This window comes from Sus scrofa, chromosome 6, assembly GCF_000003025.6.
Source record: "Sus scrofa isolate TJ Tabasco breed Duroc chromosome 6, Sscrofa11.1, whole genome shotgun sequence".
In the NCBI taxonomy this organism is placed as follows: domain Eukaryota; kingdom Metazoa; phylum Chordata; class Mammalia; order Artiodactyla; family Suidae; genus Sus; species Sus scrofa.
The window spans coordinates 48,646,845-48,674,674 of record NC_010448.4 but is presented as its reverse complement, the minus strand read 5'-3'; the positions used below and the strand labels follow the sequence as shown (position 1 = coordinate 48,674,674).

Below are 27,830 nucleotides of genomic sequence, written 5' to 3'. Positions count from 1 at the left end.
AAGAAGCCGACTAGTATCCATGAGGATGCGGGTTCGATTCCTGGCTGCAAGCTGCGGCATAGGTCAAAGATGCAGCTCAGATGTGGTGTTGCTGATGGCGGTGTAGGCCGGCAGCTACAGCTCTGATTCGACCCCTAGCCCAGGAACTTCCACATGCTGAAGGTGCAGCCCTAAAAAGAAAAGGGAAAAAAAAAGGATTTAAGCCTCCCCACTCCCCAGACTCCCCATGCTTTTTTTTTTTTTTTTTTTTTTTTTTTTTTTTTTTTTGTCTTTTTGCCTTTTCTAGAGCCACTCCCGCGGCATATGGAGGTTCCCAGGCTAGGGGTCGAATCGGAGCTGTAGCCACCGGCCAGAGCCATAGCAATGCGGGATCCAGGCCGTGTCTGCGACCTACACCACAGCTCATGGCAGTACCGGATCGTTAACCCACTGAGCAAGGCCACGGATTGAACCCGCAACCTCATGGTTCCTAGTCAGATTTGTTAACCACTGTGCCACGGCAGGAACTCCCAGACTCCTCATGTCTGTGAGGTGCCCTAGAGAAGCTGTTCTGTCCCAATCCCAAATCGCGCCTTGGTGCCGCTAGTTTCCTCTCACTCTCTCCATTCTCTTCCTCCCATTCAAGAGGATGAAGGGGTGTGCCCTTGAGTGCTCAGACTCCCCACTTATTCCAGCACCTTCTCCCTTCAAGCCAGCCCCCCTTCCTCTTCACCCATCAAATGAGGCAGGAGTCCCCTCCCTTCCTGGTGCACAGCCCCGGCCCGGGCCCCCAGCATTTGAGGATTTCCTCTCCCCACAGCTGATCTGTCAGTGGCTTCGGTGGCCTCCCTGTGGCCACGCTCCAGGCCTCTTCTGTCTCCTGTGTCGTGGCTTCTCAGGCTCCTTCCTGAATGCTCTCTTCTCTCCCCCACTCCTCTCTCTCTTTGTGCCCCTCGGGTCCCCAGGGCTCCTCGCCACCCCTCCCTGGGTCACGCCACCCTCCCCTTAGCTTCCACGCCTCACCTCTGTGCTGACAATTCCCCAGTTCTCTCCTGGGTCCACGTGGGCATCCAGTGCATGTCTGGCATTTCTGCCTACCTCCCCTGACGTCCCGGGGACCCTGGGAGGCTGTGTGGGGGCATGGTTCAGAGCTCTGCTGTAGAGCCAGACTGCTCAGGGTCAAAGCCTACCTCTGGCTTAGGCATTTTGGGGGTCACACCCATGGCATGTGGAAGTCCCCAGGCCAGGGACCTATGCCACAGCTGCAGCAACACCGACAGATCCTTAACCCACTGCACCACAGTAGGAACTCTGACTTTAGGCATTTTTTTTAATTTTAACTTTAATTTTATTTGTCTTTTCGCCTTTTCTTGAGCCGCTCCTGCGGCATATGGAGGTTCCCAGGCTAGGGGTCTAATCGGAGCTGTAGCCACCGACCTACACCACAGCTCACGGCAATGCCGGATCCTTAACCCACCGGCAAGGCCAGGGATCGAACCCGCGACCTCATGGTTCCTAGTTGGATTCGTTAACCACTGAGCTATGACGAGAACTCCCAGGAGCCCGTGTTTTCTGAACAGATAGGCCCACACAAACCCCTGAGCTTGGGAAGCTCGCCTCTTCTCACCTCTGCTTAGGAGTGTCTCATCCCTCTGTGCCCAAGGGCCATGATCAGACTCCCCTCTCTGTTGACCCTTCCCCTGTCCAGCCTCGCCAGGGTTCCGCCACTGGGCGGGGGAGGGGGCACTACCTGCCACCCCATCCCCCATTCCAGCCGGGGGCTCAGGTCTCCAACAACAGAACCAGAGCCACTCAGCAACACTGGAACCCATTCGGGGGGGCCTGGGGCCCCTCGTCCCAAGCCAGGAGGGCTTTGGGGGAGGGGTGCAGGCCCTGGAAGACTCCCTGTGTGGCCCAGGGGTCTGGGGGTTGCCAGGGAGGCAGGGGTGAACCTCGCAGGGCAAGGCACGAGAGCGGTTCTCTTTCCCCCACGGTGGGGACCCTCGGGGCCGGCGGCAGGGCCGGAGGCCTCGCAGACAGAGCCCGTGGGGCGGGGGCGGCGGAGGCGGCCGGGCAGTGTCTGTTGGCAGGGGCGCCATGGCCACCATCCAGTCGGAGACCGACTGCTACGACATCATCGAGGTGCTAGGCAAGGGCACCTTCGGGGAGGTGGCCAAGGGCTGGCGGCGAAGCACGGGAGAGATGGTGGCCATCAAGATCCTGAAGAACGACGCCTACCGCAACCGCATCATCAAGAACGAGCTGAAGCTGCTGCGGTGCATGAGGGGCTTGGACCCGGAGGAGGCCCACGTCATCCGCTTCCTCGAGTTCTTCCACGATGCCCTCAAGTTCTACCTGGTCTTCGAGCTGCTGGAGCAAAACCTCTTCGAATTCCAGAAGGAGAACAACTTCGCGCCCCTCCCCGCCCGCCACATCCGCACGGTCACCCTGCAGGTGCTCAGAGCCCTGGCCCGGCTCAAGGAGCTGGCCATCATCCACGCCGACCTCAAGCCCGAGAACATCATGCTGGTGGACCAGACCCGCTGCCCCTTCAGGGTCAAGGTGAGTGTGGCGGCCCAGGGGTGGCAGCGTCCCTCCATCCTGTCTTCTCCCAGCCTTCCTCGCACGCTCTCCTGATGCCGAGGCCCTCCCAGCCCTGAGGTCCCTCCCCACCCCCAGCAGCCACACTGTCTCCCCACCTCCTAGCTCTGAAGTCCCCATCGCCCCATCTCAATTCTGACCTCCTTTCCCAGTCAGACCCGCAATCTTCCCATCCTTGCTCAATTCTTAGCTCAGCTCCTCTGGCCCAGTCCTGTCCTTGTGGGGCTGACATTCTAGTGGGGGAGACAGAGTTGCCAAGATTAATGAATAAAACCTGGTAGGTGAGTGAGAAGGAGACAAGATCCCAAGGATGGAGGAGGATGTGGGGTGGAGAAGAGGAAAACCTGAGACACTGTGGTCGGGGAGGCCTCCCTGAGAAGGTGACATCTGGGGGAAAGCAGCTGGGTGGAAGGAACAGCCCGTGCAAAGGCCCTGAGGTAGAAGCGGGCTGGGTATCTGTGTCTGAGGAGGCCAGTGCGCCTGAGGTGGAGTCACTGAGCAGAAGAGGGAGGACATGGAATCAGGGAGGGGTGGGGCCACAGAGAGGACAAGCGCTTTATCCTAAGTTAGAGGCAGCCGCAGGAGTTCCCGCTGTGGCTCTGTGTGTCAAGAACCTGATGTCTCTGTGAGGATGCAGGTTGGATCCCTGGCCTTGCTCAGTGGTTAAGGATCCGGCATTGCTGTGAGCTGCTGTCTAGGTTGTAGACACGGCTTGGATCCGGTGTTGCTGTGGCTGTGGCGAAGGCTGGCAGCTGCTGCCCTGATTCTACCTTTCTACCTTTGGCCCGGGAACTTCCATATCCTGCAGGTGCAGCTGTAAAAAGAAAAAAGTAAAAAAAAAAAAAAAAAGCTGGAGCCACAAAAGGATCCTGGGCAGAGGAGAGATGTGGTCTGGCACAGGTGTTCACAGGCTCTCTCTGGCTGCAGGAGGGGGACAGACCGAGGGAGGCGGGCACAGAAAGACAGTGGGGGGTGACTGCTTCCGATCCAGGTGGGAGCCTGGGCGGGTGGGACTAGAGTCTGGGGAGTGGAAGGAGGAGAGGCGGGTGGGGCTTTGGAACAGCATTTGCTGGGAAATCTTTCGTGACGTGTGAGAGAGGAGGGAAGCTGGGAGCCTGTTGGGCTGAGCCCCTGGAAGGATGGTGGTGGCGTCCTCATCATGAGTTTTTTCATCAACATTTTCTGGGAGTTCCTATTGTGGCTCAGCGGAAACAAACCTGACTAGTGTCCATGAGGATTCGGGTTTGATCCTTGGCTTCCCTCAGTGGGTTACGGATCTGGCGTTCCTGTGAGCTGTAGTGTAGGCCTGCAGCTACAGCTCCGATTCGACCCCTAACCACAGCCACAGCAATGAGGGATCTGAGCCACGTCTGCGACCTACACCGCAGCTCACGGCAATGCCAGATCCTTGACCTGCCGAGTGAGGCCAGGGATCCAACCCGCATCTTCATGGATACGAGTGGGGTTCGTTACCCCTGAGCCACGATGGGAACTCCTAGGCATAAGTTCTAGTGGAGAGAACAGAGACAGAAGCATACAGACCAGAGACAAAGGCTGGAGTAGACAGACAGGGACATAAATAAAAGATAGATTGACAAATGCAGCGACAGTCAGGTGGCGGATGCAGAAAGACCCCTGGGAGGCTCAGATCTGGCCTCCCGCCCCCGCTCAGGTGATCGACTTTGGCTCGGCCAGCATATTCAGCGAGGTGCGCTACGTGAAGGAGCCGTACATCCAATCTCGCTTCTACCGGGCCCCAGAGATCCTGCTGGGGCTGCCCTTCTGCGAGAAGGTGGACGTGTGGTCCCTGGGCTGCGTCATGGCCGAGCTGCACCTGGGCTGGCCCCTCTACCCGGGGAACAACGAGTACGACCAGGTGCGCTACATCTGCGAGACGCAGGGCCTGCCCAAGCCTCACCTGCTGCACGCCGCCCGCAAGGCCCACCACTTCTTCAAGCGCAACCCCCACCCCGACGCCACCAACCCCTGGCAGCTTAAGTCCTCGGCTGACTACCTGGCTGAGACCAAGGTAGGGGGGCAGGTGGGGTGAGGGCAGTCAGTGCGGGGCTACCGCATGAAGAAAAAAAAACAGTCTAGACTAGATCTCAGGACTGGAAGCTTGGGGCCAGCTATGAGAACTGTCACAGCAGGAGGGGAGCCCCGTTGGGACCAGAGGTAGGACTGAACGTATATGGCAGTTCCTCTGATAACTCCTGGGCTGGTGGTTATCAAACCATTTGGCAAGAGGGTCTGGGCTTGAAGTTCCTGTTGTGGCACAGCGGAAACGAGTCTGACTAGGATCTATGAGGATGCGGGTTCTATCCTTGGCCTCGCTCAGTGGCTTAAGGCTCTGGTGTTGCCGTGAGCTATGGTGGAAGTTGCAGATGCTGCTCGGATCCCACATTGCTGTGGTGTAGGCCGGCAGCTGTAGTTCTGATTCGACCCCTAGCCTGGAACTTCCGTGTGCCATGGGTGAAAAAGTGAAAAAAAAAAACAAAAAAGAAAAAAAAAAAAAAAACGGTCTGGGCTTCACTCCTGTGAGGCTTGACTCCTGGGAAGGCTGAGATTGGATGTGCAATCAAACTGTAGCAGCAAAGAGGGATCTGGATTTTTTTTTTTTTTTCACTTTTTTCCACCCCACAGCATATGGAGGGAGTTTCCGGACCAGGGATCAGATCTGATCCACAGTTTCGACCTATGCTGCAGCTGTGGTGACTCAGGATCCTTTAACCCACTGTGCCAGGCTGGGGATCGAACCTGCATCATGGTGGTGCAGAGATGCCACTGATTTCGTTGTGCCAGAGCAGGAACTCTAAGGGATCTGGATTTGATTGCAAGGAGGACTAGAGGTTCAGGGCAGCCCTTCTGCTAGCCTCAGAAGGGATCTGCAGAGCTGGGGCAAGGTGGGAAACTTGGGTGGGTGGGAGCACTGGTTAGGTGACAGGAGGACCAAAGATCACAGTTGGCTGTCTTTCCTGCAGCAGTAAGAGAGCTCTGGATAGACCAAAGGGGGTCCAGGTGTGGCCCTCCCAGCAGCAAGAGAGCTGCAAGTCAGATCGTGGGCAGAACTGGAAATCTGGGTTCCAATGTGCGGGGTTCATAACCACGAGAGAGCTCTGGGCCGGACTGGAGGGCAGACTAGAAGGTGGGGGTCCTATGTGGGCCCCTCAGCAGGAGAGCCTGGGGCCCAAGGCCCAGACTGGAAGTCAACCCCTGCACCACTGTGTCCCACCAGGTGCGCCCACTGGAGCGCCGTAAGTACATGCTCAAGTCACTGGACCAAATTGAGACAGTGAACGGAGGTGGGGCGGCCAGTCGGCTGACCTTCCCAGACCGCGAGGCGCTAGCCGAGCTCGCCGACCTCAAGAGCATGGTGGAGCTGATCAAGCGCATGCTGACATGGGAATCGCACGAACGCATCAGCCCCAGCGCGGCCCTGCGCCACCCCTTCGTGTCCATGCAGCAGCTGCGCAGCGCCCACGAGACCACCCGCTACTACCAGCTCTCCCTGCGTGGCTGCCGCCTCTCTCTGCAGGTGGAGGGCAAGCCACCCACATCTGTTGTGGCTGCTGTGGAAGATGGGCCCCCCTACTACTGCCTGGCGGAGGAGGAAGAGGCTGTGGGCCTGGGCAGTGCAGGGGGTAGCGGGCCCTTCTTCCGCGAGGAGAAGGCACCGGGCATGCAGAGGGCCATCGATCAGCTGGATGACCTGAGTTTGCAGGAGGCAGGGCGTGGGCTGTGGGGTGAGACGCGCGCCGAAGTGGTCCCCGACATGCTGGCCCCGCTCAAGGCAGCCGCTGCAGTGGGCCGCCGGGTGCCCGACTCTGGCCCGGAGCCCATCCTGGCCTTCTATGGCAGCCGTCTGGCGGGTCGCCACAAGGCCCGCAAGCCACCTGCAGGCTCCAAGTCTGACTCCAACTTCAGCAACCTGATCCGGCTGAGCCAGGCCTCGCCCGAGGATGATGCGCCCTGCCGGGGCAGCGGCTGGGCTGAAGGGGAGCGCCGAGGGGCCTCTGCCGAGCCTCCCGCCATCCCGCAGCGGGAGGGGGATGGGCCGGACATCAAGGACTTGACCATGGACGCTGAGGTGAGCCGGGGGGTGGCCAGGGTGCCAGTGGTTCTGGGGTCAGGGGCCTCCCGCCCAGAGCTCTAAGGATGCGGGCACAGTGAACCAGCCTCGCCTCCCACCCACCTGCATGGCCTGCAGCTGGTTCAGTGTCCAACACACACTAGCTGCCTTCAGGATGTGACAAGGCTCAGCAAACACTCACTCCTATTCAGGCTGTGTTAAAACTCAGATCATGAGTTCCCATTGTAGCTCAGCGGGTTACAAACCCGACTAGTATCCATGAGGATGCAGGTTCAATCCCTGGCCTTGCTCAGTGGGTTAAGGATCCAGGTAGCCATGAGCTGTGGTATAGGTCACAGATGCCGCTTGGATCTGGCGTGGCTGTGGCTGTGGCTGTGGCGTAGGCTGGAGGCTATTGGTCCAATTTGACCCCTGGCTTGGGAACCTCCATATGCTTCGAGTGCGGCCCTAAAAAGCAAATCAAACAAACAAAAAACCACTCAGATCATGGTAATCCACACCTAAGAAGTGACAAAGGCCCAGTAACTCTGAACAAGGCTGTAGCACAGCTCACCCACCCTCAGGAAGACGTGACAGAGCCCCGGCAAACACGCCTTCAGGACACAGTAAGTTCTCAGCACACACACCATTTAAGCTTCCAAACATGATGAGGGTTCAGGATGTACAAAATTGTCCTCAGGAAGTGACAAGGATGATATAGTTGGGGCCGGAAGGAGTTCGCGAGGGGCAGGCTGGCTCTTCCTGGGGTGGGGGATGGGGGGGCGCTTCTTGGCTGATGCCCATCTCTTCTCTCCCCAACAGAGGCCAGGCCCTGAGCTCTTCGACCCCAGCAGCTGTCCTGGGGAATGGCTAAGTGAGCCAGACTGGACCCTGGATGGCATCCGGGGGCCACGGGCTCAGGGGCTCCCACCACGCCACACCCACCCTCATGGTCCACCCAGGGCCACCAGTTTTCTGCAGCACGTCGGTGGGCACCACTGATGGTGACCCCAACCCCTGCCCATCCCTGGGGGCTGCTGGAGTGGGGCTGGCATCCCCCACTCAGAGCCATCCCCTGACCTGACAAATTATTCTTACAGAAAGATAGTTATCCAGAAATTCCCCATTTCCCCCACCCGTAGAGAAGGGCACACACACTCCCCGAACACAGGAGGGCTTTGGGGTCTAGCCCATGTCCCCCTCGGCCAGAGGGATGCAGGAAGGGGGCTGTACCCCACTGGCCCTGAGCACGCCCTTGGCCCTGCTGCCTCTGTTTATTTCAATAAAGAACTTTTCAGCAGTACTGCCTCATGCTTGTTCTCCCTGCCTGAGGCCCGGACTGGTGGGGGGGATGTCGGGAGGGGGTGCTCCACTGCTGTCCCTAGCCTGCCACTGGCTCAGGCTGGAGGCTGTGCTTGGCATGCTGACCCATCCCCTAAATATGCTCCGTGCTTGGCAAGCAAGAATCCACCCTCAGAACATTCTCAGTGTTCAGCAGGTGCCCATCTGAACTTGCCAACTGCCAAGTTCATCATCTGCTGACCTGTCCTGGCCACAGGTTTACAGGCTTGGCATGCACTCATCCATGCTCCGGACATGCGAAGTGTAAGTTCACATGGCAGGTGTAAATTCACGCTTGGTGCATGCTCCAGTGCCCAGACGTGCAAATCCAGCCCTGGGATATGGCAGGGGCTTGGCACGTGCTCATCTGGCTGGTAACATGCAGAGCGTACGGCACACACGGCCACAGGCTGGCTACGTGAGGCTCAGTTCATGCCAGCCCACGAGGTCACAGGTGTCGGCTCAGCACTCTGTGGTCACCCAGGAGGGCTCAGCCCAGACCGGACACATGCTGAGTGTTCAGTACGCACCAAGCCACCCTGGTCACAAGCTGAGGGCTCGGCACACGGGAAGATGTCCCCGCCAAAGGTCCATGCCAGCTGTGCCCTGCTTGACCCCCCTCACCCCTCACACACTCAGTCAGGCCCAGGCTGTACAGACAAGTTATTTACTTCTTATGACCTTGGGCCCTCTATGCCCTGGAAAGTGGGGTGGGCCAGGGGGCCGGGCCCAGCATGCACCCCCACTTCTTCGGGGGCTGACCCCTCCCCCAGCTCAGCTGGGCCCTCTTGGGGCCACAGCGTCAGGCCAGTGGGGGCGGAGGTAGAGGTGGGAGAGCGGGAAGGAGCCTGTTGGAGCCGCAATGAGGCAGACAGAAGCAGGGGGCACGGGGACAGGGACAGAGACCCAGAACACCTGTGGGGGGCCTCGCGGGCGCGGCCTGTCCACTGGACCGGGCCTCAGAGCAGGCGACAGGCGTTGCCCACGCTGTCGGCAGGGGTGTCGAGGTCATGGCTGTAAGGGGAGTCCCAGTCCCTCAGAAAGACGACCTCTAGCTGGCTCCGCAGGCCACCCCGCCCGTTCTGTGTCACCAGCAGCGAGGTGCCCGCCGTCTCAGTAAAGTAGCTGCCAGACCAGTTGGAGGTTCCTAAAGGGCGGGGGGTCCAGAGTGTCAGGGCCCGTGGCGGGGCCTGGACCCCCGTCCACCCTCCCCAGCAGTGCCCGGGACACTCACCAATGTAGGTGGCACGTTCAGTCACCATGTATTTGTTGTGGTTGACGCGGGAGTAAGGGATTCGGGCCTGGGCCTCATCCGCAGGGACCACGAAGAGTTTCTGAGAGGGAGGGGGGGATACAGGCGGGCTTAGCGAGGCCCCAGGGTGTGGGGTGGGGTGGGGAACCAAGCTGCTTCCCACCGGCCCTGGGGGCCAGAACAGGGCCCAGAGGAGTGGGCACTCGTATTCCACGACCCCTCAGTCTGCAGCAGGCACTTCCTCTGGGCTCCCCTATCCCGGCCCTGACCCCTCTGCCTGTGCCCTTGATCTTGACCCTGACCCGTGGTCTCCCCATCAAGGCACTGCCCGTTCTGGATCGTCCATCGCTGTCGGATGACAGGGGAGCCCCATGAGAGCCATGCCTCCGTCCTGCCCTGCACAGGGGCTGAGGGGTGGGCGCTTACCACCTGGATGTCAGAGTGGGTGTGGTTGTCCCGCAGGGCAGCCAGGGAGAGCAGGAAGGCCCGCATAGATGGGTCGGAGTGTCCCCAGCAGCTGACCAGCAGGCGCACCCTGACGCCCCGCTCGTAGGCAGCCCGCCGCAGCCCGTCGTCGATGGCCGGCCAGAACCTGAGGGAGGCGGTGCAGGGCATGGGGGCTTCCCTGGGAGCCAGGCCTGGGCCCCACCTCAGCTTCCCAGAACCCCCAAGCCCCAAGCCCACCCCATCTCTGGCTCCCAGTCCTGATCCCCCACAAACCCAACCTTCCTGTCATCTTGTCTGCCGTCCCCAGACCACCCGCTCTGAGCCCCTGGAGCCCAAGCACCCCGCTTCCTATCCCAGACCCCAAACCCCAACCCTGCCGCCCCCAAACTGCATACTCTTAGTCCTGTCTCCCAAGCCCCTCATCCTGTAACCAGCCCGTACTCCCTGCCTACCTCCAGACACCCCACATCCTGCATCCTCTGCCTTAAGCCTCCAGTCCCCCGTCTCCTCCCCCCACCCCGGATTCTCATCCTTTTTTCAAACCCCTCTTCCCTTTCCCGAGCATCTGCACTCACCCTCCCTGGCGCGTCTCCTCTGCTTCTCACATGGCTTCCCCGCCATCTGTCCCCTGGCCTTGGCCCCCTGCCTGCTTTCTGGGCCCATCCCTCCCTCTCCTTCCCACCCATGGGGACTTCCACACGCCCGGCAGTACCTGCGCGGGTGGGAGAACTCCATGGTGGGCAGGTAGTTCATGACCGCAATATAGATGAAACTCCGGGCGTTGTCCACCACGTTGAGCAGGGCCTTGAGGTCTGGAGTGCGGCCACTCGGACACAGTGGTGGGGGCGCGCTCTGGGGGGGGATGAGGGGACAGTCAGGACATGTGACTTTCAGAGTGGACCCCAGCTATAGACAGCTCATCATGAGCCAGGTCCTGCGGGTCTCACCGAAAGCTCAGCCTCCGTAAAAGGGAGGGATAAATACCAAGTCCACTTTGCAGGTGAGCAGACGGAGGCTCAGAGAGGGTAAGTGATTTGCCTAAGGTCACACAGCTGATAAACACAGCCTGGATTTGAACTTAGGCTGCCTGGGTTCAGAACTTATGCTCTGACCCAGGGGTTCTTGACATGAGGTCCCTAGGTAGACAGCCACAGCATCACCTGGGAACTTGTTAGAAATGCAGATGCTTGGAGTTCCCGTCATGGCCTCAGCAGTTAACAAACCTGACTAGCATCCACGAGGACGCAGGTTTGATCCCTGGTCTCACTCAGTGGGTTAAGGATCTGGCGTTGTCGTGAGTTGTGGTGTAGGTCACAGACGTGGCTCGGATTCTGCATTGCTGTGGCTGTGGTATAGGCTGGCGGCTACAGCTCCCACTAGACCCCTAGCCTGGGAACCTCCGTATGCTGCAGGTGTAGCCCTAGAAAGACAAAAAATAAAAGAAAAGAAAAGCAATGCAAATTCTTGGGCTTCACTGCACATGGCACACAGAATCAAGGTGCACCCCTCATGTGCTCCCCCAGCCCAGGCCCTTCCCCCAGCTCCCTCCATCCTCACGACAGAGGAGCAGACTCAAGCTCTGAGAGTGGAAGTGGTAACAGGGGAAACTTGGATCCCCTGCGGGCGGCTGCTGGGGCAAAGGGCTCCAGGGAATGCTGTCCCTCCATCCAGGCATTAGTGAGGCCACCCTCCGTGACGATGCTGAGCTTGGCCAGGTGACTTGCTCAGAGGACAGAAGGGGACCCAGGGTGGCCACCCCCCACACCAATAGCTAAAACCAGCAGTGCCTTGTCCAGAGCGCCACAGGTGCCAGTCAGTGCTGTCCAACAGGACTTTCCACAGTGAAGGAAATGCTATCTGCACTGTCCAGCCTGGTCGCCACTCACTGTATGTGGCTAAGGAGCCCTTGAAACGTGGTTCCTGGGACTGAGGAACTGAAGTTCTAGCCGTGTTTCTTTTCTCTTCTTTCTTTTTTTCTTTTTTGGCTGCCCCACAGCATGTGGAGCTCCCAGGCCAGGGGTCAGATCCAAGCTGCAGTTGATCTATGCCGGCGTTGTGGCAAGACCAGATCCTTTAACCCGCTGTGCCAGGTTAGGGATCGAACCTGTGTCCTAGTGCTACAGAGATGCTGCTCATCCCATTGTACCACAGCAGGAACTCCCCATTTCATTTTAACTGTTCGAAAATGCAACATGCAGTAGTTTCCTGGTGGTACAGTAGGTTAAGGATCTGGTGTGGTCACTGCTGTGGCTCATGTTGCTGCTGAGTTGTGGGTTCGAGCCCCAGCCCAGGGCATTGGGTTAAGGATCGGCATTGCAGCAGCAGGGGCATAGGCTATAGTTGCAGTTTTCGGATTTGATCCCTGGCCTGGGAACTTCCATTTGCCAAAGGTGTGACCAAAAAAACCCCAAACAACTTGGGGCTATACTAGACAGCTACAGCAAGGGCTCTGCCTGCAGGGACCCAGTCATGGCCCCTCATTAGCCCTAAGAGGTTATAAATATTATGACACTTACTGCCCAGAGAAAACTAAAACGTAAGGAGGCTGGGACATAGCCCAGGCCCCTGAGTGAGCAGGAGCGACAGCTAGTGGTCCGGAGCCCCCATCCCCCCCAAGTCACTGGGCAGGGCTAGATGGAGGCCTGGAGTGAGGCTCTGTGGCCGGGATGTGACAGCCCCTCTTCCCTCGGACTCACTGCCAGGAAGGCCAGAGCAGGGGTTCCATTGAGGCAGATTTCCATCGGTGTCTCTTGATTGTAGCGGGTGTCATAGGGCCGGGGCCAGGTTGATGGGATGGAGCTGCCCGCCTGGCCCAGGTACCAGTAGGCCTCGAAGATCTTGGTCAGGTCTCGAGCCAGGCAGCTGCAGTTGTACATGACCACGCCCAGCTCCTTGACCTGCCAGAGGGGGCGCGGTGCTCAGCCCGGGGCTGGCGGAGGCGCCTGCAGCCCCTCCCCGGCCCCCAAGTCCTCTTTCCTGCCTTTTGCCATTCTACTCCCCCTCTCTCTGCCATCTCCCCTCTTTCTGCCCCGTGGCCCCCTGCTTCTCCCAGCCAAAGTCCTGGGATGGACATGATCTTGGGTCAAGACTAAAATCTTAAGTCTTGGTGAACATCATTCAGTTATTCCAAAGCTCCAGGTTTGAACGTCTGCATAGGCTGTGGCTTCGACCCTCTGCGGAACTCCTACTCAATCTTAGGTCTCAGCTGAGAGTTTCCTCCTCCAGGAAGCCTGCCTTGCCTGCCCAGCCTGTGCCAGGCATTCTTTGAGGCTCTCAGGAGGGCTTTCTTTATCACTCTGTCGGGTGACAAACCCGTCTCCCCACGGGGCTGGGAGGACAGGCCCTGGGGATGTCTCAGCCATGGCTGTATTTTCAGCATCTCCCCGCAGAGCTGGTGAGATTAGGGGCTTGGGAAATATTTGTTGAGCAAATGATTGTTGCCTAAGATGTACCCCTTCTCTATCTCATGCTGCTCATTTCTACAGGTCCTCTAGGTATCAAATTAGCTGTCCCCTCCACTGGGAAACGTTCCTTGATACCCCAGGCTGGGTCTCCCATCCTGGTCCTGACCCCTCTATGTGCACTGCCCCCCCATCTCAGCCTTGACCCTCCTGAGCTGACACTGCCTGGTGACAGACCCATCTCTGCACTGGACACAGGAGGTCCATCTGTTACCAACATGTTCCCAGCAGCAGAACGGGGCTGGGCTTACAGAAGGCAGAGAGAGTGAGTAACAAAGGTGAAATGGATGGACGGTGCCTAGAATGCCCCATAGCGGGGCTGGCGGCTGCCATCAGGGAAGAGAGGGGCTCCCGTGAGCAAGGGGAGGGTGGAGGAGGGCTGGATTTGGGGACCCTGAAGGAGGCCTGGAGGAGGCGGGAAGGAAGCCATTGCAGAGACTGGAAGAGAGGACTCTGGGGTTCAAGTGGGGTACAGCTGGAGTCTGGGTGCCCTGTGGGGCAGGGAGCCGGCAGACCTGGGTCAGGGAGCGCCAGTCCATGTTGGCGCTGCCGATGTAGAAGTGGGTCTGGTCCACCACCCAGAACTTGGTGTGCAGGACGCCATGGGTCAGCTTCTGCATGTCCACCATGCGGACCTGGGCACCTGGACGGGCAGGGGCAGGGGTCAGGAGCAGGCTTGGGCAGCCCCAGGCCCAGCCCACCCCCAGCCGCCCTGTGCTCACCGCTCTGCAGCAGGGCCTGCAGGTCCGCCTGGGGCTGGGGCCCGTTGGGCTTGCTCACGGCAATTCGGACCTTCACACCTCGGGGAGCCAGGGTCTGGAGCTGCCGGAGGACCTCCTCGCCCTGGGAGGAGGGGAGAGCCTCTGAGGGGCTGGACCAGTCAGCTCTCCAACCCCACACGGCACCCCCATGAGTTGTTTGTCTTATTTCATTAGCCAGTGCACTCAGGGAAGGCTTGAATAGGCTAAAATATTAAACCCTTTCTTTATCTTTTTCTTTTAGAGCTGCCCCCATGTCATATGGAGGTTTCCAGGCTGGGGGTCCAATCGGAGCCTCAGCTGCAGGCCTACACCACAGCCTCAGCAACGCCAAATCCAATCCGCGTCTGTGACCTACACCACAGCTCACAGCAATGCCGGATCCTTAACCCACTGAGCGAGGCCAGGGATCGAACCTGCATCCTCATGGGTCCTAGTCAGATTTGTTTCTGCCGAGCCACGAGGGAAACACCTTTATCTTTTATTTTCTCTCTTTTTTTTGGCTGCCCTGCAGAATGAGCGGCAGCTGCTGCAATGCTGCTACAACGCTGGATCCTTAACCCGCTGTGCCGGGCCGGGAATTGAACCTGCATCCCAGCGCTGCAGACCCTCCGTGGATCCTGCTGTGCCTCGGTGGGAACTCCTTCTTTCTCTGTTTTAACAACCGACTTCTCTGAGCCCTGCTAGGGCCTCCCTACCACTCCTGCCTTTGACAGGACTTTTCCAAGATCCTGACTTGCGACAACGCCAGGCACCTCAGGGGCCTCTGGGCACCTTACAGGATGCTGGGGGCAGAGTGCAGGCTGGGGTCTGGGAAGGTTTGGGTGAGGCATGATGATGCCACCCTCGGCACTAGTAACAGCCAGACTCCCTGGTTTGTCCTGTGAGCGGGGCCCCCTCTAAGCCCCTTTTACCTCTGAACGCACTGAATTCTCACTGCTCTCATGGATGAGGCAGGTCCCAGGGTATCCCAAGCTGAAGATGAGCAAACTGAGCATCGAAGAAATCACCGGTGAAGAGAGATTTGAACCCACCCCGTCTGCCTCCTAAGTCTGCACTTGGTGCTTGGAACCACTCCAGCAGGAACCAGCAGAGCGTGTCAGCTTCTACCCTTTTTAAACTAGTGTATATTTTTCCAAGCAGTGCTTAATGAACCCCACAATTTTAATAACTTTTAGGCCTCCTTCTGATAAAGAGAGGCAGCAAGAAAAGGGGACAGATTCACTGTGTCTTTCCACGAAGGGCTTATCCATCTAGGCTTTTCCTTTCCACCTCTTGAAGTTTTATGTGTTTTAACATGTCTGCACACCCTCCCGGGGCTATAATAGCGAACGCTTATAAAGGGCTGACTCTGTCAGGCACTGTGCTGTAATTGGCGGGGATTAGCCTGTTTCATCCTCACAGCAGGTGGCTGCTAGATACAGGCCCCATTCTACAGATGAGGAAACTGAAGGCTGAGAGGAGAGGGGACCCAGTTGGGTCACACAGTTGGCAGGTGGCAGCCTGGCTGGAGGCTGGGCTGGTGCTCACTCCGCGCTTTCTTTTCTTTGTGTGACAGGGTCGGGGCAGCTTGCGGGCGAGCGACATCTGTCAGCCTAATCCCCCGTAACCAAACCCACACCCTGACATTCAGAGGCCTCCCGATGACCGTGACAAAATGCCCCTGGTCCAGAAAGCCGTGTGAAGACAGCTGCTTCCAAACACCCGAGTCCAGCGTGCGGTGTGAGCCCTGCTCCCCTGCCTCTCGGGCTGCCGGGGAACACCTTTCCCTCCCCCCGGGCCTCCCACCACCCAGGTACCTGCTGAGCAGAGGGCTCCTGAGTGCGGGTGTCGTTGTTGGTGAGGGTCCAGTAGAAGGAGGCGATGTCCAGGCTGCTGTGGGCACCGGCAAGCAGGCCCAGCCAGGCCTGGCTGGTGGAGGGGTTGCCCATGGAGGCATTGGGGAAGTCCAGGCCCTCGGGAATGCTCTCCACCAGCACTGCTCTGGGGGGGCAGGGGAGGCAGAATCAGCCATAAGGGGCTGGAATGTGAGGGCTCACTTGTCTGCCCAGAGAGGGCGGAAGACTGGGTGTGTGTGGGAGTGTGTGCCTGTACTATGACTCTCTCTGTCTGTGCCTGCATCTCTCTACAGGTATGAAAGGAAGGATGTGGAGGTGGATATCTCTGTGTGTGTGTGTGTGTGTGTGTGTGTGTGTGTGTGTGTGTGTGTGTGTGTGTGTCTGTCCACAGATGTGGATGGAAGATGCCATGTGTGTCTGTGTGCACCTCTCTGTTCACAGACTGATAGAAGATGATGCTGTGGCTGCCATGGCAACAGTGTGGGGGAAAGAGGGTGGGCATGGAGAGAGGAACCTGTGACGTTCATTTGTGAGTCTGTGATCACCTCACTGTCTCAACCACTGGGTGTGTGTTGAAGTGTCCCTGGCCTGGCAGGGCCCCCCACACACACCTTCTGAGGACCGCCCCCCCCCACTTACTCGCAAGGGTCATAGCAGGGGGCTGGGCGCTGGTTGGGCCCAAAGAGATGCAAGTCGCCGTATTCCCATAGAAACAGCTGAGTCATCAGGGCACCGAAGCCCACAACCGCCAGGATGAGGACCAGCAGGACCCAACGGGCTTTCTGTGGGGAGGAGGAGGAGGAGATCAGCCAGCCCAAGGGGGGCAGCCCAGCCCCTGTCTGAGACAGAGGGTGGAGACGGGCTCCTACCTTTTCTGCAGCCTTCCATGCCTCGATCTCATTCATGGGAAGTTCATTGGCGGGCTCCTCAGCAGGCACCTTCAGCTGGGGGGATGGGGGGATGGTGGGGGGTGACAGGGCAGCTCAGCAGGGCCCCCAACCTCTGCTGGGCCTAGCCCCTCCCCACTGGGTCCCCCCTCCACCTACCTCCTGGTACATCAGTTTAGGCTTCATCTTGCTAGGCAGCCAGGGGATACGCAGATCCCAGGCGGGAAAGTGGGTGTGTCAGGGTCTCCAAACTGCGGGAAACAAAATCGGGCGCTGGGAGGGGTATTCTAGTTTTGGGGGGACATCATAGAACACAGATCAGTCTCAAGCTCACGGGACTCACTGGGTTGCCTTGTCTGTGATCACGGGGGCCACTGGCACTCTGCCCGCCATCCCTAAAGGAGGAAGCTGACTGCTGGTCAGCAGGGATTTCGAAATCCCTCATGGTCAAACGTCTCTGCTGTCCCTTCCCTCTATGGTGCCCCCAAATACCCCTCTGGGTGCCCATGCTGCCCCGCATCAGCGTCCGCGCTATTCCCCATTAGCACCTTCCCTTCTCTGAGCTCTAACCTATACATTCCCCAAATGACAGCTCCGGATGGGGTCAGCAGAGCCCCAAATTTTTGTGCCTGGCTTTTCCCAGACCTGGGATTACCCAGAAGTCATTTTCCAGGTGGCTCCTTTGCCCTCACGCTCAGGTACCCAACAGACAGCTCAGGCGGGAGCCCAGGACCCTCGGGGCCTCCCCGCCAGCCCATCCCCCCCAACCATCCTCCCTTCTCCTACCCCAGCAGGGCCTCGGTGTTACTCCGCAGGCGGCAGCTGCTACCTCCACGGGGCCCCAGCTTCTGCCCCAACAGGCTGAGCAGGGGCGGGAGGAAGGAGGGGGCGGGGCTAGAGGAGGCCCCGCCCATTGCAGCAGGGAGTTTGCGCAGTGAGCACGCAGGTCTGGGCTCACTGCAGGGAGAAGGGGGGTCCGGCCCCCCAGATACGGTCCAGCCAACCTGGGCTGGATAGGGGGAGAGTACATGGCAGAGCGATTGGCTTTGCTATACTCCATCCTAGAGCCCCCGTGTGGGAAAGGGAGCCCACAGGGAAAGAGAGAAAAGAACCCCACATCTCTTGTCTACGAACCTTGTGAATATTTGTACCATGGACATGCATTACCTAGTCAAAAATAAATACATGAATAAAATTAATGATCAAAAAACTTCCGAATGATTAAGGCTGAATAACATGACTCAGAGATGCAGTGAACAAAATCAGCTTAGAAGACACAGCCCACGCTATGGGAGGGGGAGAGCGAGGTGGGGGAAGAAGATGATGAGTTTTCGATGGGAGTCTGTTTGGATTGCAGTCAGTATTTGACTAAAAAAAAAAAAAAAAAGGCAACTGATATTTTGATAGGGATTTAAAAATTTTTGTTTCTTAAATCCAGGCTCTGATCTAAAATCTAAAATCTCCGAAGCAGGATTTAAAGCTACAGCTGGAGAAATAAATTATAAGACCGCTCCTCGCCCACCTTTCTCAATGAAAGACAGGCAGGACCCCCTTCCCCACACCCAGGCAGGAAGTTAACAGACAAATGCAGAAAAGATTGTTGAGAGAAGCTGCAGCGTCAGAAGTGGTTGCCTTGACAGCGGGATTTGGGGGTGGGTCTGGATTGCTTTTTATTGTACGCCTATTTTCTCTTTTTAAAATTGCGAAATATGAGCGACTTACAGAAGGGAAAACATCTCTGTAAGAGTTAAAAAAAAATTATAAAGCGAACACAGGTTCCCAGATTTAGCTACGTTTCTAAAAAATTCATGCGCATGCATGAATGTGATTTCAAAAGAGAAGGCAAGGAGAAGAAAAATCCAAAAGGGAGCTGGGTTGTCCCCTCAGCGCAATATCCAGCCTAGATCAGAAAGAATAATCTGGAAACCCCTTCCCCCCAAAGTCCAGTCCAAGATTGGCAAGGGCAGAAGGGCACAGCTAGATCCCCTCCTCTCACTGCAGGGAGCCAGTCAAATGGGGATGGGTCCAGCAAGAAATGGCAACAGAGCAAGACTACCGGCTCCAGAGGTCACCCAGAGAGGCACAAGATAACAGTCTTAGATGTGGCTGACCGCAGGTTTGGAGGGTGGGGGAGGGGAGGCGTGAGGGCAGGAAACAGGTTTGCCGTTTGTTTGTAAGGCCTTGGTGAGAAAAGTTTTATTTTGTTTATTTACTTACTTTTAATTTTTTAGGGCTCCATGTGGAGGTTCCCAGGCTAGGGGGTCAAATGGAGCTGCAGGCACCAGCTTACGCCACAGCCACAGCAATGCTAGATCTGAGCCTGGTCTGTGACCAACACTGCAGCTCAGGGCAATGCTGGATCCTCAACCCACTGAGTGAGGCCAGGGATCGAAACCACATCCTCACTAGTAGGGTTCGTAACCCTCTGAACCACAACAAGAACTCCTTAATTTTACTTCTGTTAGCAGTCATCACTGTGGCTTCCAGAGCCAGATGCCTGAGTTTTTTCCCATCTTTTAGGGCCACACCTGCGGCACATAGAGATTCCCAGGCTAGGGGTCCAATGGGAGCTGTAGCCACTGGCCTACGCCACAGCCACAGCAACACCGGATCTGAGCCACATCTGTGACCTACACCACAGCTCACAGCAACACCAGATCCTTAACCCACTGAGCTAAGCCAGGGGTCGAACCCATACCCTCATGGATGCTAGTCGGATTCGGTAACCACTGAGCCATGAGCAGAACTCCCAGATGCCTGATTTTTTAATGAGCCTCAGTGTGTACGTGACTGACTTCTGAGAAGTGACAACGCATCTGGGCCTTAGTCTCTTCATCTGCAAAATGGGCATGGTAACAATAGTACCTCCTTTACATAAAGCTGTTCATTAATTTTGCACACATTCATTTATTTATTTATTGGCTGCACCCACAGCAGGTGGAAGTTCCTCAGGCCAGGGACTGAACCCCAACTGCAGTTGGGACCTGAGCCACAGCTGTGGCAATGCTGGTTTGTTATCCTGCTGCGCCACGCGGGAACTTCTTTGCACACATTACCGAGTGCTTGTGCACCAGGTATTGTTTTAGGCACTGGAGGTATCACTGTGAACAAAACAGACATGAGGAAAGACACACCAAAACCATTATCTGCCAGTTTCCATTGTGGCTCTGCAGAAACAAACCCAACCTGTGTCTGTGAGGGTGTGGGCTTGATCCCTGGCCTCGCACAGCGGGTTAAGGATCCGGTGTTGCTGTGAGCTGTGGTGTAGGTCGCAGATGAGGCTCAGGTCTAGCGCTGCTGTGGCTGGAGGCTCCAGCTCTGATTTGACCCCTAGACTGGAAACTTCCATATGTTGCAGGTGCGGCCCTACAAAGGAAAAAAAAAGCTCACCCACAAATAAATAGTAAATTATATGTTAGAAAGTAATAAATGCTATGAAGACTCAGGGAAGGACGGGGGCGGGTGTGGGGCTGGGACTGTCTGCAATTTTATTCCCTTTTTTTGGCCTCATCACTGGCATGGGGAAGTTCCCCGGCCAGGGATCTAACTCACACCATAGCAGTGACCTGAGCTGCTGCAGTGACAACACCAGATGGTACACTCACTGCGCCACAAGGGACCTCCTGCAATTTTAAATGAGGCCATGGAAGGCCTCACTGAGAAAGGGATACCTGAAGAAAAAGACTTCAAGGAGGGGAGCCAATGAATGTCTCAGGGAAGAGTGGTCTAAGAAGAGGGAACAGCCAGTGCAAAGGCCCTGTGGCAGAAGTGTGCCTGTGTGGATAGGGAAGAGCAGGGACACAGGCATGTCTGCAGTGGAATGGCCAGGTGGGGGGGGTGAGTCAGAAAGGTGACAGAACCAGATCACACAGGATGGGGCCTCTGAGCAAAGGAGAAAGAGTGATCTGCTTTAGAGGGTTGTACTGGGTTGAATAGTGGCCTCAAAAATCTATGTCAGGAGTTCCTGTTGTGGTGCAGTGGAAACGAATCCGACTAGGAACCCTGAGGTTGTGGGTTCGAACCCCGACCTCAATCAGTGGGCTAAGGATCCGATGTTGCCGTGAGCTGTGGTGTGGTTGCAGACACGGCTTGGATCCTGTGTGGCTATGGCCGGCGGCTGTAGCTCCAATTTGATCCCTGGCCTGGGAACCTCCATATGCTGTGGGTGCGGGCCCTAAAAAAAAAAAAAAACAAACTATGCCAGATGTGGTCATCACTCCAGGAACTTGTGAATGTGACCTTATTTGGAAAAAGGGTCTTTACAGATGTCATTAGATCAGTGACTTGGAAATGAGATTATCCTGCATTATGCAGATGGGTCCCAAATCCAAGAGCAAGTGTCTCTAAGAGACAGAAGATCACAGGACCCGGGAAGCAGAGAGTGGAGGGGCTGCAAACCCAAGTACAGCTCGAGGAGCAGGGGGCAGAATCTCCCCTGGAGCTTTGGGAGGAAGCATGGCCCTGTGAACACCTTGATTTTGGACTTCTGGCCTCCACAACTGTGAGGAAATAGTTGTTTTAAGCCTCTCCGTTTGTTGTAATGTGTTACAGCAACCCAGGAAGCTAACACAAGTGTTTGCAGGCTCCCCCTGGCTCTGTGGGGAAGAGACTGCAGCGTGGGGTATGTGTGTGTGTGTGGGGGGGGTGAGCAGTGAGCCCAGGGGGGAGACAGGATGGACAGGACTATGGGGGGAGGGGGATGCCAAGGGCCAAGGGTAGACAGAGTCTGGGTACAACTTGAAGGTGGGACTGATGGGACTTCTACATAGACTAGACATGGATTCCCGAAGAAGAAAGGAGTCCACAGTGGGAGTTCCCACTGTGGCACAATGGGATCTGCGGCATCTCTGGAGAGCCGAGACACAGGTTCGACCCCCTGTCTGGCACAGTGGGTTAAGGGTCTGGTGTGGCCACAGCTGCAGTGTAGGTCACAACTGTGGCTTGGATCTGATCTCTGGCCTGGCCTGGGAACTCCATACGACTTGTGGCGACCAAAAAAGAGTCCAGGATTACTCCAAAGTTTTTGGCTTGAGCAATAGCAAGGATGGAGATACCAATAGCTGATTTGGGGAACACTGAGAAGGAGCAAATTTGGGGGAAAGAGCAGTAATAAGTTTTTAAAAAGATAAATATGTGGGGAGTCCCCACGATGATGCAATGGGAACGACGGTGCCTCTGCAGCAGCAGGGATACAGGTTCAGTTCCCAGACTGGGAACTCCGTATGCTACAGGATGGCCAAAAAAGAAAAAAAAAAAAAAAAGTGTGTGTATGTGTGTGTGGCCAGCAGCATGCAGAAGTTTCCAGACCTGGGATCGAGACTGGGACACAGGATAAGCGATGAGGTCCTGCCGTACAGCACAGGGAATTATATCCAATCACTTGTGACAGAATATGATAGAGGATAATAATGAGAGAAAAAAATGTATATATATGTACAACTGGGTCACTTTGCTGTACAGCAGAAATGGACAGAACACTGTAAATCAACCATAATTTAAAAAAATAAAAAAAAAAAACCTGCCACAGCAGCCACCTGGGCCACAGAAGTGACAATGCTGAGCCACCAGGGAACTCTATGTGGGTGGTTTTGAACATATAATATTTGAGATGTCTAAAATCCATCCAAAGGGCTCCTTTGAACTAAAGGCCTTAATACATATCAGGCATATAGAATGGGCACACAGGAGGTTCTCCGTACCTGTGATTGTGTTCAGGGTTCCAAGAGCCAAAAAGAAGAGGCACGATTCCCTCTACCCGAGCCCTCCCCACCCTTCCTCGCTCGCCAAGGCAAGACGGTTGCTTTTTATTATGGGTCTTTATTATTTTTATTTTTTGTCTTTTTAGGGCCGCACCTGTGGCACATGGAGGTTCCCAGGCTAGGGGTCAAATCGGAGCTGTAGCTGCCCGGCCTACACCACAGCCACGGCAACATAGGATCTGAGCCGAGTCTGCAACCTACACCACAGCTCACGCCATGCGGGATCCTTAACCTACTGGGTGAGGCCAGGGTTTGAACCCAGGTTCTCATGGAAACTAGTCGGGTTCCCTACTGCTGAGCCACAATGGAATTTCTACTTACTATTTAAAAAAATGCACATAAGACTTCCATAGAAGTTAAATTATGAGGCTCATGCTCCTGGCTGGGGGGCCCTTTCCCCCACATCCCCGGTCTCCAAAAAAGGACTGTGAGCCCAAGTGGAGAAATATTGAGCAGCCCCGACTCCCAGATCCTGAGGGGAAGCCGGGGATGGTGAATTGGAAGCGGGCCTTAGGCAGCAGGGCTTACAGAGCCAGGCTGGCGGGTGCTGGCCTTCTCAGCTCACCTCAGTTCTCAGGAACCTAGAACCCACCCTGGGGCTCTGGTGCCATGTCCAGGCTGGTCCCACGCTCTGCTTCCTCGCTGGTACACCTCCACCTCCAAATACCTCACTGTCCCCTTGGCTTGGGCCCTGTCTGACTTGGGGTGTGACACCACAGCCCACAGAGGAGGAAGCAAAACCCACTGGGCTTTTGAGACACGTGTTGGGTCACAGCTCCCTGAACACCCTACCCCTGGGGAAGGTGGGGTGGCAGATTCGATCCCTCTTCTATAGCAGTGCTTTGGAATGGAGGATCCAGAGTTCAAATCCCACCTCTATCACTGACATCAGGCACAGGGCTTTCTTTCTCTGAGCCCTGCTGACCTCATCCATAAAATGGGGATCTTATATTCACCTAGGGACTGGTAGCTGGTGGATCGCTGATTGGTTTAAGGGGGTGAGTCTCGCAGTCCCAAAGCCCCGGGTTCGGATCTCAACTCTGTGTGAAAGGGAGAAGAGGCGTCCTTCTCTGAGCCTCTTTTTCTTTTTGTCCTTTTTTTAGGGCCACACCTGTGGCACATGGAGGTTCCCACATCTCCAGCAATACTAGATCTGAGCCACATCCATGACCTATGCTGTAGCTCGTGGCAATGCCAGATCCTTAACCCACTCAGGGAGGCCAGTGATTGAACCCACACCCTCATGGATACTAGTCAGGTTCTTAACCCACTGTGCCACAATGGGAGCTCCTCTGAGCCTCACAGTCATTCTCAGAGCAATGGGGGAGACTAATATAACAATGTCACATTTGTTGGGAAGAGTCAATCAAATGGTCCACGGCAGGCAGGTAGCACAGGAAGCCACTGCTACAAGCTGGCTGGTGAGATGTCTGGATACACCCATGTCTCACAGACAAACTTACAAGTGTCCCCTGAAAAGCTAAGGCTCTGATTTATTCCTCTCCCCCTCAGGGCCTGGCACTCTGGGACTGCTCGATAAATGTTGATTGAAAACCGAAGAGATAGCAGCAGCATAGAAGCCTTGGAAAAAAGACTTTCTTAGATGTCTCTTGATCTAGTGACACTTGGTTTAAACACAATGGTATAAGTAGCTTGAGTTCCAAGCCCAGAGCAATAGGGTAGGTGCAGATAGTGGCACCTCAGCCTGAGGGTAAAGTTCAAGGTCAGTTCAAGATTGAGTCAAGTCATCTGAAAGTGCAAAAGAGGATGTGGGGCTGATTCCTAAGGGAAGCACCAGACAGGCCATACCTCAGGGAATGTTTACGAACCAAGGTCCTTCCAGATGGTTCAAAACAGACCTGTACTTGGGTTTAAAGGAGCTGATTGTCACTTGATTGTGCACTGATGGAACCATCAATTGCCTGGGGTCAAGTCTACAGAAAACAGAACAGAGCACTGGTTCTGTACACTCTTTTTGTTTGTTTTTATTATTATTATTAATTTTATTTACTTTAAAATTTATTTTATTATTAATTTTATTTATTTATTTTTTCCTCAGCATATGGAAGTTCCCAGGCTAGGGGTGGAATCGGAGCTGCAGCTGCTGGCCTACGCCACAGCCAGAGCAACGCTGGACCCTTTAACCCACTGAGTGGGGCCAGGGAATCGAACCTGCATCCTCATGAACTCCCTTGTTTTCAGCAGCAGAATGTTTTTTTGCAAAGGACCCCTAGGAGGTGCCCCTTTTAGGGAGAGAGGATGCTTGGTGTGAAAAACAAATAAGTAAAATAAAATAAAACCAAACAAACCACCCCATCATGAATGGTAAATACTTCTGAACTGAACTTAAAAATCTAAGCTAGGAGTTCCCGCTGTGGCTCAGCGGGTTAAAAATCCAGCACTGCTGCAAGCTGCGGCGAAGGTCACAGATGTGGCGTGGATCCTGCATTGCTGTGGCTCTGGTGGAAGCTGGCAGCGGCAGCTCCGATTTGAACACTAGCCTGGAAACCTTCATGTGCCAAGGGTGCGGCCCTAAAAAGAAGAACTGTTCTCCCTCGCCTTTTCCACTCCTTTTCACTTTTTTTCTCCCCTCCATGGTTCCCAACTGGCATCTCCCACCCAGGTCCCCACTCCAGGCACATCCCATGGCTCCCGACCTCCACTCAACCCTTCCGATTCCCCCTCCACAGAGTCTGACTTGTCCCTCCCCTGCTCAGAACCTCTCTGTGGCTCCCCAGAGTCCACAGGACAAAGTCTCAGCTCCTCACTGTGGCTCCCAGAGCCCTGAATGATCTCCCTTAATAACCTCTCGGGCTTATTCTCTTCCTACCCTTAATGCCCCAGCCATATTTAATATCTTTCGGTTCCTTGAATTGAAACCACACATTTTACCACCAAACCTGCCCACAGCTGCTCCTCCTGCCTAGCATCTCTCTCTCTACCTCCTGTGGCTCATCTCTATCAGTGCCTGTACCAGCTCCTCCAGGAAGCCCTCCCTGACCCCCTGGCTGATCCAGGCATCCTTTTGGGGGCGCTGGCAGTACCCTGGGCTTCTCCATCCTAGCCTGAATCCCGTTTGTGCTTCTCCCAACCTGGCCCTGACCTCACCAGACTGTCACTGCCTGGTGATGGCTCTATTTCTCCCTCCGGACTGTGAGACCCATGAGGGCAGGGCCGGGCTGGCTCAGTCACTGCTGAGTCCCTTGTGTATCAGCTAGCACAAGGACAGTACATGGCAGATGCCCAGTGGTTAACTCATTCATCTATTCATTCAACTAGTATTTGTTCAATGGCTACGGCTGGCAAGCCCTGTCTAGAAATTGGAGATGGCACAGAAAAACAGAAAAATAAATTATCTCTGGGAAAGAAGATATTCTTTCGAGGGAGTGAGACAAATGATGAATGAGTGAAACATACAGTGTGTGCCCTGGAAGAAAATAAACCAAGTGACGAGGACAGTGACATCACAATGAAAACTGCTGACATCTCAATTCAAAAGTTAATACTGCAACACATCTGGGGAAAAGAAGCATTCTTTTTTTTTTTGCCTTTTCTAGGGGCGCTCCCGTGGCATATGGAGGTTCCCAGGCTAGGGGTCTAATCGGAGCTGTAGCTGTCAGCCTACGCCACACCTACACCACAGCTCAAGGCAACGCCGGATCCTTAACCCTCTGAGCAAGGCCCACAACCTCATGGTTCCTGGTTGGATTCGTTAACTACCGAGCCACAATGGGAACTCTGAAAGAAGCATTCTTATCTCTGTTTTTCAGATGAGGAAGTAGGGCTCAGGAAAAGTACTGCCAGGTCACACAGCGTTGGTTTGGTGGCTGGGCACCTGAACCCAGAGCTCGGTTCTGTGCCAGGACTACACTGATTCAGGAACACAAAATGAGGCAGGATGCCTCTGCTCTGCCACCATGATGGAGGCCTGGGCCTGCGAAAGGGTAGGATGTGAGAGAGGGTAGGGCTTCTTGTGTTTATCGAACCAGGCACTGTTCAAAACACTTTACATTCAAGGCTCACAACAGTGTTTTGTTGTTTTTCGGTTTTTTTTTTTAAGGCCACACCTGTGGCATATGGAAGTTCCCACACCAGGGGGCGAATCGGAGCTGCAGCTGCTGGCCTATGCCACAGCCACAGCAACGTGGGATTGGAGCTGCATCTGCGACCTACACCACCAGGATCCTTAACGCACTGAGTGAGTCCAGGGATCAAACTTGCGTCCTCATAGAGACTAAGTCAGGTCCTTAACCCACTGAGCCACAACAGGGAACTCCATAATAGTGTTTTTTTTTTTAGCCCCACTTAATAGATAAGGGAACTAAAGACCCAGGGACGTGAAGTCCTGGCGTAAAGGGACACAGCCAGGAAATGGTGGGGCCAGGATTAGAGCCCAAGCTGCCTCAGGGTCTCGGGTGTAGACAGCTGCCTTTCCTGTTGTTTAACATCTGGAGATCTGTGGCTCCCTCCCTCCCCAGCCCTGTCAACAGCGGCTGAAGCCAGTGGTGGTGCTGGCCTCTCAAAACCTCCACCAACACCCCCACCCCCTCCGAATCTTTGAGAGGGACCCTTGCAGCTCTCTCCAAATACAAAGGATATGTGAGGGCAGCTTTAAGAAGAGGACTCTGGCTGTGCTTCCAACCAGGCTGCTCTTGCCAATCCATCCTTGGTAGAGGTTCTCCAGCTGCTGCTGCTGCTTCATGTCGCATCAGATCACGTCCCTTCTCGCCTCCAAATCCTCCCCTGGCTCCCGCCCCACTCAGAGTAAAGCCATAGTTTTCTCCAGGGCCCACGCCCGCCCCCCATGATCTGCCCCCATCACTCCTCTGACGTCAGCTCCCACCCCTCTCCTCCCTCACTGGCCTCCCTGTTCTTCCTTAAATGCTCCTATCTCGGGACCTTTGCATTTGCTATTTTCTCTGCCTAGGATGCTGTTCTACCTCCAGGCAGCCATGTGACTCTCTCCCCTCCTTCAAGTCTTTGTTTAAATGGTGTATCTCAGAAAATCTTCCCTGACCACTCTTTTTTTTTTTATTTTTTATTTTTGCCATGGTATTCAGAAGTTCCTGGGGACAGGGATCGAACCCTCACCAGGGCAGCGATCGGAGTTGTGGGATCCTCAACCCGTTGAGCCACACGGGAACTCCCCTGATCGCCCTATTTAAAACAATGATCTTTGTATTCCCACCCCTCTTCTATCATGTGACATAATCTACTTACCTGTTTGCTCACTGTCTCTTAGCCCTGCTAGAATGTAAACTCCACCGGGCCTGTTTTGTCCACTGATGTGTCCCCAATGCCTAGCACAGTGCTGGGCATGTAGAACACGCTTAATAAAAATCTGTTGAATGAATAACTTGTGTTTTCATTCCCATGTTGCAGATGTAGCAACTGAGGCACAGAGACCTTAAGCTACATGCCCAAGGTCATGCCACTAT

General features: G+C 55.5%; 2 protein-coding genes across 8 annotated transcripts in view; one reads left to right on the top strand and one right to left on the bottom strand.

Moving 5' to 3' along the window:
* HIPK4 (homeodomain interacting protein kinase 4) lies at nt 1,698-7,949 on the top strand. Its single transcript, XM_013988572.2, has 4 exons — nt 1,698-2,541; nt 4,253-4,609; nt 5,816-6,667; nt 7,472-7,949. The coding sequence occupies exons 1-4, from the start codon at nt 2,077-2,079 to the stop codon at nt 7,649-7,651; spliced, it is 1,854 nt and encodes a 617-aa protein (XP_013844026.1). The 5' UTR covers nt 1,698-2,076; the 3' UTR covers nt 7,652-7,949.
* Nucleotides 7,281-27,830, bottom strand: part of PLD3 (phospholipase D family, member 3) — a 22,048-nt gene continuing 1,498 nt past the window's right edge. Inside the window, exons 2-14 of one of the 7 annotated variants that reach the window (XM_021093386.1) lie at nt 24,202-24,326; nt 17,768-17,800; nt 16,793-16,884; nt 16,616-16,690; nt 16,386-16,528; nt 15,708-15,891; nt 13,873-13,993; nt 13,666-13,793; nt 12,386-12,586; nt 10,402-10,541; nt 9,669-9,834; nt 9,225-9,324; nt 7,281-9,137 (exon numbers count right to left, since the gene is read on the bottom strand). In XM_021093386.1, the coding sequence (XP_020949045.1) occupies nt 8,950-9,137; nt 9,225-9,324; nt 9,669-9,834; nt 10,402-10,541; nt 12,386-12,586; nt 13,666-13,793; nt 13,873-13,993; nt 15,708-15,891; nt 16,386-16,528; nt 16,616-16,690; nt 16,793-16,819 (1,473 nt within the window). In that variant the 5' untranslated portion in view covers nt 16,820-16,884; nt 17,768-17,800; nt 24,202-24,326 and the 3' untranslated portion in view covers nt 7,281-8,949. 7 annotated transcript variants of the gene reach the window in all.